Source organism: Leuciscus leuciscus (genome assembly GCF_965113295.1).
Source record: "Leuciscus leuciscus genome assembly, chromosome: 5".
Lineage (NCBI taxonomy): Eukaryota > Metazoa > Chordata > Actinopteri > Cypriniformes > Leuciscidae > Leuciscus > Leuciscus leuciscus.
This window is the reverse complement of record NC_138729.1, coordinates 5,178,261-5,188,934: the sequence shown is the minus strand read 5'-3', so window position 1 is coordinate 5,188,934 and position 10,674 is coordinate 5,178,261. Positions and strand designations below refer to the sequence as shown.

General features: G+C 38.5%; 1 protein-coding gene across 8 annotated transcripts in view; it reads right to left on the bottom strand.

Annotated features, from left to right (window-relative positions):
• Window positions 1-353: 353 nt before the first annotated feature.
• Window positions 354-10,674, bottom strand: part of dlg4a (discs, large homolog 4a) — a 187,008-nt gene continuing 176,687 nt past the window's right edge. For all 8 annotated transcript variants that reach the window (XM_082170942.1, XM_082170945.1, XM_082170946.1 and 5 more), the window contains 5 exons: window positions 9,204-9,305; window positions 7,984-8,156; window positions 7,795-7,907; window positions 7,593-7,684; window positions 354-4,829 (listed from right to left, as the gene is read on the bottom strand). In XM_082170942.1, coding sequence (XP_082027068.1) covers window positions 4,723-4,829; window positions 7,593-7,684; window positions 7,795-7,907; window positions 7,984-8,156; window positions 9,204-9,305 — 587 coding nt within the window. In that variant the 3' untranslated portion in view covers window positions 354-4,722. The remainder of the gene's footprint in view (window positions 4,830-7,592; window positions 7,685-7,794; window positions 7,908-7,983; window positions 8,157-9,203; window positions 9,306-10,674) is intronic.

The following is a 10,674-nucleotide window of genomic DNA, read 5'->3' as shown; positions in this document are numbered from 1 at the left end:
ACCTGTCACTCACATGAGATCCACCAATGACAAACCACAACCATCCAGTCAACTCCCCATGGACAAAACCAAGTCCCGCCCTAAATTTGTTCTTGTTCGAGAAGCGTTTCACTCGGATATACGTCACAATAGGGAACAAAAGACTATTGCAACTTCAGTTTCATGCCAACTTTACATTAAAATAAAGAAAGAAAGACATTTTTTTTTAATGACATTCACAATTAAACATACTGATGAGGGCTATTTATATAAATAAATAAAAATAGTGCACAGTATGCATACTGCAAAAAAGTGTAGTGTGTAGTCATTACCCATCCACTCCATAACAAAAAAAAACTTGTACAGGACACTTGTTAACATAATTAGTTTTATTATTTCTGTAGCTAATTTACAACAAGCATCTCACTGAAATGAAACATTTTTATAATCCCATACTGTCATTGGTAAATCTCTCTTTTAAGATAAATCATTTAAATATACTTTTGCATCAGATGGCATTGTTGTATTTTCATAATTCTTCTTCTTTTTTTAAAATAAAAGCAATATGTTCAATCTGTTCAGGATAATTAGAATATGGCAAATACAAATCGATAAAATACATTTGATTCTTTCAAATAAATTAATAAATTCAACTCATATTTCATTCTAGTAAGAGTGAAGTCATATATTTCTCTTGGTAATACATTGTGTGTGTGTGTGTGTGTGTGTGTGTGTGTGTGTGTGTGTTTTGTGCAGCTCATTCAGACAGGAATATACGTTCATATTTTTTTATTAGTTATGTAGCTAATAATATGATTTGGGAAATTTATTCATGGGCTACGTTTAGAAAAGTTATCCGTATGTGGGATGTGTAATGCGTGCAAATTGTTTAAAAAAATATTTTCAAATTTCACAGTAAAGTTGAATTTTTAACTTCCAGTTTTCACATTTTGATTGTGTGCAGCTCCACTTTGGAAAGCACAGCAAAAGCGTCTCAGTCTTCACACAAAACAAAGCAGTAAACAATTAAATAAACGATCATATAAAATCTATAAATAAAAATACCGGCAAGAAAGAAACTGTCACTGCACTCCAAACACACTTAAATATCGAAATTCAAACGCAAAAAAGGTCAAAGGAAAATAAGTGAAAGTAAACGCGCCTCCGTTCTTTCTGTTGTTCATCACGTCTGATCAAATCTCGCCTTTAATAAGTGCAAATGTGTTTCACTTCATCTTCTTATTATCACCTACAAACACTGTGTCCGTTTCCCCCTCAAAGTCTGCGTTTCCATAAATCACTGTGGTAAAGTTCATGGCATTGATTTAATGAAATCTCACTAAATCCACAGAAAGCGCTGGACAGTGTTGTGCAACACCACGGTTTCGTCCTCACTTTAGACCTTGAATATGATGCCCTCTGAGCTCAAAGCACCGTATCGATTTTTACCGCATCGCTGTCACGGCACAAAAGGGTAAAAAAGCCAATTTATCATTCTGCCATTCTCATGTCGGCCGGGGTGGAAGTGGGCGCTTTGTCAACCCCCTCAGAATTATGGGTAAAACGGTTTACAAATGAGTGAGACGGGTAATTAGTTGGAGGCAGGCTTTCGTGTTAAACTTGGCTAGCTAAGCTGATTATTCCCTGGCATTACAGCCATTCATTTATCTCATCAAACATAATGAACCCGCGATCGTATTCCAATTAAAACCAGCATCATTAAGAGCCGCTCCTCTTCACAACATAATCGACCCACCGATTAACCGGTGATGACGTCCACTGACTGGCCATTGAGATGCATCAGAGTAGCCTCATTGGTTTGATTACAAGAGTTATTTATAATCTGATACACGGCATTAAAAACATTGTACAATACACCATTTTCCTGATAAGTATTTGTGTGTGTGTGTGTAGTGTGTGTGTGTGTGTGTGTGTGTGTGTAAACAGAGAGTTTATAGATGGGCTGAATGAATGGCCATTAAGGCTACGTTCACATTGCAGCTGATTGGGGTAAACGTAAAAATCACATTGAATTCAACTCTGAGCCAATCGCCTGAGCCGTAAACATCATGTGACTAATCACTCTGGAGTCACAGACAAACGACATCTCGACGATGCTGAATTTCCAACCTCATCTCATGAACTATGAGAACTATTTTACCAGGTGGCGATTTCGTGTAAATTCATATGATGGTTTGTACGAAAATGTTCGATTATTTATTTTTTGAAGCTCCGCCCCTAAACCCAACCGTTAGTTGGCCGTACGCAGATCGTACGAAAATAGGATCGTACAAATTCGCAACAAATTCACCAAAACATAAAATAGTTGTTTTTGAGATGGTGTTGGTTTTCTGATGACAGTACATGCACCGTCTCAAAGCTCGTGACCATCCTGAGCTGTGATGTCATCCAAAAAGGGGGTACTGGAAAAACATCAACTGTAATATGATCAAATATTTGAGATTTAAAGGAATAGTTCACTTAAAAATGAAAATTCTGTAATCATTTACTCACCCTCAAGTTGTTTAAAACCTGTAGGAATTTCTTGCGTCTAAAGGTAGATATTTTTAAGAATGTCGGTCACCAAACAGTTGATGGACCCCATTGACTTCCACAGTATTTTTTTTTTCTCCTACTACGGATGTCATTGGGGTCCATCAACTGTTTGGTGACCGACATTCTTCAAAATATCTTCTTTTGTGTTCAGCAGAAGAAAGAAGCAGGTTTGAAACAACTTGAGGGTGAGCAAATTATGACAGAAAGTTCATTTTTAAGTGAACTATTCGCTTTCATCAAAATAAGCTACTACTTTAGAATGGCTTTTAAAGGCGAAGGATGGCCAGAAATTGGTGTAATTACCATGTTTACCAGCCAAACCTTGACCTCCGGTGTGTACAATCAGGAGAGTTTAACTTGACATTTGTCATAAAACGCCTGATTTACCCTCTTTTTAACCTTTGCTGTAGAGATGCACGATATATCGGCCACCATATCGGTATCGGCTGATATCGGTAAATTTTTTATGTTATCGCTATCAGCCCGATAAGAAAATTTGGCCGATATATTAAAGCCGATAAATAATAGATTTTTCCACCAGCTGAGACACTTCAGATTCAGGAAAATACAGTTCAGTGCAACATGTGCAGCACATGTCTGTCATATAGGCTACATACAATTATAATGAGAACATCATAGTTGTGTGTTTAGAACATGGATTTTAATGGTGAAACTTTTGTTTTTGAAATCAGGCTCTGAAAAATTACATAAAAATGTGGATTTAGATTTATCGGCCAATATATCGGTTATCGGCTTTCAAATATAAAGAATTATCGGTTATCGGTATCGGTCAAAATGTTCATATCAGTGCATCCCTACTTTGCTGTGAAAAAGACAGAGAACAGCTACTGGCTGTATAAACAAAAATGATATTATATTACCATAATTTAAATACTACATAAAACCATCAAGGTATTCCTCAGGTTTCAGGAAGGTGACCGGTGACTGATATGGGCCAGATCGAACACAAGAAACGGGTTTGAGCAGGAAGGTGGGATCAGTGTTGCGGTGTGAACGTAGCCTTTCAGCACAAGTGTGATCTCAACCCAACGGGAATGTTAAAATGACGAAAGTATTACGTTTGATAATTTTACCGATGACTTCAAGATCCAAGCATGGCTAAAATTCGTTACATTATGAGAAGATTAAGGAAGAGCCCGATATTGCACATTAAAGAGCAGCCTGGAGTCTGTGTGTGTGTGTGTGTGTGTGAGAGAGCTGAGGCGCTCGGGGAAATGATCCAGCCGAGCAAATGAATTTCAGCTCAAAGGAAAACATCAATCAGGCTATTGCAAGAAGATCCAGATAGAAGGCGGCAAATGTGTCGAGATGTGCATGTTTACATGTAAGCGCAAGGAAATCAAAGAAAACTGAATATCAAGCATGTGGCTTTTTATGATGATGTGCAGAATGAGAGTCTTCCAGTTTCTCTTCCCACCCTTTCTTCTTATCCAGTCAATGTGATGAACTAGCTGCGAACGGTTTAAGGGGAACATTCGAAGGACTGAACCTCCTGGATTTCAGAAAGCACACATCAAGCACTTCAAATTTTGTAAAAGGAATTAAACGCCCTTGATGCTGATAACTGTGGGTGAACGCCAGTCTCTGAGTAGTCGTAATATCTTTGATATTGAAGATTTCAGCGCATTATTGATACTGATAAATATACTTTCATAATTCAGTTCGATTCACCTTTAGTGTTGTAAAACGAGCTCCTTTAATCAGGAATCGCTCTTGAAAGTCTCATTCCAGTAAAAGCCAAGGCGGTCGCTCATCTCTCTCCTCTTCCTGTCTTCCTGTTTCGGAGAGAGCGAGAGGGAATCTGACGATATACAAAATTTCTTTGTAGCATCCCAGTTCGTGACAGAGTAAAAACAGCTCACCAGTCCTGTGTGAGAGGACGTTATTCAGAGAGAAAGCCAGAAAGAAACAGAGAAGGACTGAGAGAAAGACAGAGAAAGGAAGTTAAAAGCAGAAAAGGGAAGCTAGGGAAAGGAGGAAAAGAGAGGCAGCTCCTGTGCTGTTCCACTCCATCATTTTTCCTGGTGTCTCTGTGACTTCTCCCTCTCTTCCACTCCTCCATCTCTCCCTCTCTCTCTCTGTCTGTTTCTCGTGAGCTCTGCGAGTCGAGTCCTCGGTCCAGGCTGAATGGTGACTGGGAGAGGTGGTTTGGCTCTGGATGGACTCTCACAGACGCTCCCGGGTGGGAATCCAGATATAAGGCCCTGACTGCTCCTCGATCACAGTTTTCACCTTGTGATAAACCTCCTCGAAGCTGTCGCCCTCCACGATCGCTGCGAAACAGAGAACAGCAGAGAATGATGCTCACATTGATGTTTCCGTGTCTTTTATTATGTAATTGACCCTTCGCAGGGAGTTTGATTGACAGGCGATCTGACCAATCATAATCCGGCATCTGCCGAATCCGCCATTTTTGTCCGACAAAGCAGTCAGGAGAGTTAGTAGATTAATGTTGGAGGATTTGAACTTGAAAAGCGGAGTGTATTGACGTCTTTCCGCGGCTAAAACAACATTCTTATGTTCATTCAAGTTTATTTGATGCTATAAATGAACTAGAAGGAAGAGATGATCGGTTCACGAGCAGCTTTAACTGAGGTTCTACAGCGATCTGTCACGACACATTAAAGAGCCACAAAACGCTATTTATTGTTTAAATTTCTTTAAAAAATGACCAAATTTGAAAGTAAGCTGGTCTGTCCTGTGTGTCAGCGTGTTGTCAGTGTCCTCTTTGCGCCGTGATGTAATTTTTACTGCGTGAGAACATGGTGTGTGTGAGAGCGGCGTCGCTTGTCGGACATAGCAACAGTAACTAAAGGGGGCGGGTCTTTGCGAACGGTCAATTGGCAGGGGTGTAAAGTCCAGGGTCAGAAAGTAAAAGTCCTCCTCAGTGTTTTGTTCCAATCACCTGGATTTGCTAATTAGCAGAGTCTTTCAGCCAGGAGAGAGAACTAATTAGTGAAATCAGCTGGCCGAGTTCATGGGTGGAATAAACATATGGCAGGACTTTTACTTTCTGACCCCTGGACTTTACACCTCTGGTAATTGGTCATAGTCATGTCGTGTGATTCCCTGCCAAAACCAAAAACAGACATGACACATTTACTTCAATAAAAATGATGCAAAGAAATATCCCTTCAATGAGCCCCATTCTTGAAACACACTCAAAACTAATTCCAGTGTAAATCGTGCAGAAAAACACGCGTTCATGAACTGCAACTTTAGAATAATTTGCTGCATTAAGATGTATAAATAATTTGTAATACCACTCTTGCTTTTACAGTGATATACAGTTCATATAAAAACGGTAATTGTCATGCAATTTTTTTAATCTAAATCATATGTAAAATTACACTTATATATAAATTGTTGCGTGTGTGTGTGTATTGTTAATGAAAACCATTTTATTAACAAATTTCTAAATTGCAAATGCAGGAATTTACACAAGAATGATTTAAATATAGATTCATTCTGCACATTAATGAGGCCCAAAATATATTGGGTCAGATTTACTAAACTTAAATCTAATAAAAGTGCAGATGGCAGTGGGAAGTAATGCGGATGATCTTTTGACAATGAGCAAATTCAACGGAAAATCGGTTAAGACATGCCAGCTTTTTTGGGGTGGTAAATAACGGCACAAATAGCAATAAACTGACAACCGCAAACTTTAGTGAATCATGTCGCATGATTCATTTAATACTCTGTCCATAAATTTATGACAGGGAAACTCCTACAAATAAGGTCAGGAGCAAAAATAACTGTCCATGCCTTTTTATTGCCAATTTCTCACAGTGTGACTTTAGTAAATCCTGACAGTCGTTTTTATTGCCAACAGAGTGATTGCGCTGGAGCGAGCTGTTAGTAAATCTGGCTCATTGTGTCACATGTACATAAATGACAAATAAGTAACACCCATCCTTCTCAAAATTCTACACACATGTTCCTTTATGAAATATTTTGGCTAATTCAATCAAGCCTTCAGGTTGCATCATTCCCATTCCCTTCGAATTCTGGAAATTTTCTCCCCAAATCAGTGAAAAGCCAGCAGATTCTGAGCCGGATTTACTAAACAGGGCACATTAGCGTGAGAGCGCAATTCTTCAAAAGCGCAGATAGAAGAGGAAAGTTCTGTGGATGATCTACTGACGACACAAGTTAAAGAACACAGACTCAGCCGGATCATTTCCACTATGACAAACACAATCTACAGAGAGCAGCGCAAATTAGCGACTGGTTTAAGACATGCTTTTTTTGTTGGTAAATAATGGCGCAAACACCAGTAGATTGACGAAACCTTGTATCAAAATCACCTTTTGTGATTCATTTAAATACTCTACTCCCATAAATGTTGCGTCTGAAAGGGAAACTCCTACAAATGCATATGCAATAAGATCAGCCACAAAAATAACCCTGTCCAAGCCTTTTCAGCGCTAATTTTTCACTTTGTGTCTTTAGTAAATCCTGACAGTATTTTTTAAAGGTGCAGTGTGTAATATTTAGTAGAATCTGTTGACAGAAATGCAATATCATATTCAATATCATATGATTACATAATGAAGCGTTATGTGTTTATTAGCTTAGAATGAGGCATTTCTCTCTACACACATCGCGGGTCTCCTTACATCGACATGTTTCTACGGTGGCCCTGAACGGACAAACGCGTTTCGTCACTATGTTGTTCTTCATGATAAGAAGCTAGCTAAAGTCAGCGAATAAAACACTGACACAATGATGAACAAGTGACAATAATATTCACAATAACATTGTTTTACTGAATAATTAAGTAAACCTAATTTCTTAATTTATCTTTGTAAAGAAACCTCATTGTTTAACTGGCTCCTCTCTGCTGTCTCAGACGACGACATCACTTCCTGTCGACCACCGTAACTTCTGTTGGGTGCAATTCACAACCTCACCACTAGATGTGGCAAAACTTACACAGTGCACCTTTAACTCCAAAAGAGAGTTTGCGCCAAAGCGAGCTGTTAGTAAATCTGGCCTAGTAATTATTAATTAGTTACATGAAAATGTCTTACCAGAGAAGCACTCCAGGAAATCTTGCTCCAGTTTAATAGCGCGGTCCATACCTTTCCTGGCTTGTTCCTCAGTTAAACGTGTGTTGATCTCTCTGGATAATACAGCACAGACCCCATCAGTTGTCATGTTTCGGCAACATTTACAGCTAAACATACACAGGCTCAATCTGAAGTATTTGTGTAGTTGTTTGTGGTTACGTACAGGACGTTCTCCAGTGATTTGGGCCGTACGAAGATGGCGATTGGGTGAAGCTGTGCGGCCTGTAGTCTACGAACTGCGTTTGCGGACACATCCAGAATACAGTGCTTTCCCTGCTGCTCACAAAAATAGACACGCATATTAAGATTTGCGAAAGTGATGCACGAGTTCATGGTTTTATTTCAGACGTACCTGTTCTGCCACCTCTCGCACGCTCTGGACGCTGGTTCCGTACAGGTGACTGTTGTACTGGCCCGCCTCAATGAAACGGTGGTTCTGAATGTCTTTCTCCATCTGTTCCCGCGACGACACAAAATGGTAGTCCCGTCCATCCACCTCATATTCCCGCTTGGGTCGTGTCGTATCTGAGAAAGAGCGATGAGATCATCTCATGACTATGATATCAGTCACACTTATTGGCAGTGCATGATAATTGTGTTGAAAATGGCTGTTTACTGCTTATAGTAAGTGAAGACATTTTGGGCAAGCTTCAAAATAGTTTTTTTATGAAATCAGGAAATGTGACAGCAAAATATAATTTATTTCTTGTTTTAGAGTTTTAAAGATACATTTCTATCTATCTATCTATCTATCTATCTATCTATCTATCTATCTGTTTGTCTATCTATCTATCTATATGTATGTCTATCTATCTATCTATATGTATGTCTATCTATCTATCTATCTATCTATCTATCTATCTATCTATCTATCTATCTATCTATCTATCTATCTATCTATCTATCTATCTATGTGTCTGTCTATGTTAGTCAAGCTTTCAGGCAAGCCAACACATAAAAGTTTATCATAACAAAGTATCCTCGTTTAGTTGTGATGTTTGCACTATGAATCTTGCACATTTGTTCCTAGTGTTCACACCATGTCAGTGAGGCATCATTACTCTTCAGTGTCACATGATCCTTCAGAAATCATTCCAATATGCTGATTTGATAATGAAGAAACATTTCTGATTATTATCAATGTTGAAAACAGCTGTGCCGTTTAATATGTTTGTAGAGACTGTGATACACTACCATTTAAAAGGTTGGGGTATGATTTAAAAAAGTGACAATTACACTTTTATTCAGCAAGGACGCATTAAATTGATCAAAAGTGACAGTAAATACATTTATAATGTTACAGAAGATTTCTATTTTAAATAAATGCTGTTCTTTTGAAGTTTATATTCATCACCTGAAAAAAATTGTCTCATGGTTTCCACAAAAATATGAAGCGGCACAACTGTTTTTGGCAAATAATGAAAAAATAGTTGAGCACCAAATCAGCCTATTAGAATGATTTCTGAAGACGGAAATTGCATGAAGCCAAATCAGACCATTGTTGAGAAAGCTCTTGGCACTTTTGAGAGCAGTATGCATCTGAGCGTGACGACAGGGTTGAGGAATACTTACGAGGGACACAAGAGCCAAACTTGTCTGGGAACTCAGACAGCAGGTCATCATTCACTCGGTCCTTCACCGGGCCCAGAATAATGATCGGCCTTGCGTAGTGCACTAAATTGGATGAGAGATGAGACAGAGACTGTACGAATACATACACTGGTAGACAAAGCAAAAATGGATGTGAGGAGAAAGAACAATATGACATAAGCTAGAAACTCAGTGGCTCAGTTCCCAACCCTAGTGAGCTATAGGTGCGCTCCCCATACAAAAACTGTAGGCAGCAAAATGAAGCTTAGAAAATGCTTAAAGGGATAGTTCACCCAAAAATGAAAATGATTAATTACTCACCCTCATGTCGTTCCAAACCTGTAAGACTTTCGTTCATCTTCGGAACACAAATGAAGAACTTTTTGATGAAATCTGAGAGATTTCTGTCCCTCCATTGACAGCTACGCAACTACCACTTTGACACTTCAAAATGTTCATAAAGAGATCGTAAAACTAATCCATATGAATTGAGCGGTTTAGTCCAATATTTTCTGAAGAGACTCGATCGCTTTATATGATGAACAGATTGAATTTAGACTTTTATTCACATTTAAACATTGATCAGCGAACCTCAACCGAACCTGGTTGACGCACGAGAATGAACCTCATTGGTTCTCGCACATCAAGCGAACATGCTTGAGCTTCTGTTTACCACTGGTGTGTGAGTTGATGAATGTTTATATGTGACTCTGGACCACAAAACCAGTCACATGGGTCAATTTTTTTAAAATTGAAATGTATACATCCGCCAGAAGCCGAATAAATAAGCTTTCCATTGATGTATGGTTTGTTAGAATAGGACAATATTTGGTCGAGAAGAGATACAACTATTGAAAATCTGGAATCTGAGGGTGCCAAGAAATCAAAAAATTGAGAAAAACTCGCGATTTGTGCTGCATTCACTCACAGAAATAAATGTTTTATATATTTACGGTAGGAAATTTACAAAATATCTTCATGGAACATGATCTTTACTTAATATCCTCATGATTTTTGGCAGAAAAAGAAAGAAAAATCTATCATTTTGACCCATACAATGTATTGTTGGCTATTGCCACAAATATACCCGTGCGACTGAATAAAAGCCTAAATTCAATCTGTTCATCATATAAAGTGATTGAGTCTCTTTAGGAAATTTGGACTAAACCGCTCAATTCATATGGATTAGTTTAACGATCTCTTTATGAACGTTTTGAAGCATCAAAGTGGTAGTTGCGTAGCTGTCAATGGAGGGACAGAAATCTCTCAGATTTGTTTTCTGAAGATGAACGAAAGTTTTACGGGTTTGGAACGACAGAATTTTCATTTTTGGGTGAACTATCCCTTTAATTTTACTCAACTTCTAAAGCAAAACATCCATAGAACTGCAGCACAGGCCCATCAATTTCCCATCAGTTTCAAGCCAGGAATAAGTATGGTTTTCAGGAGGGTC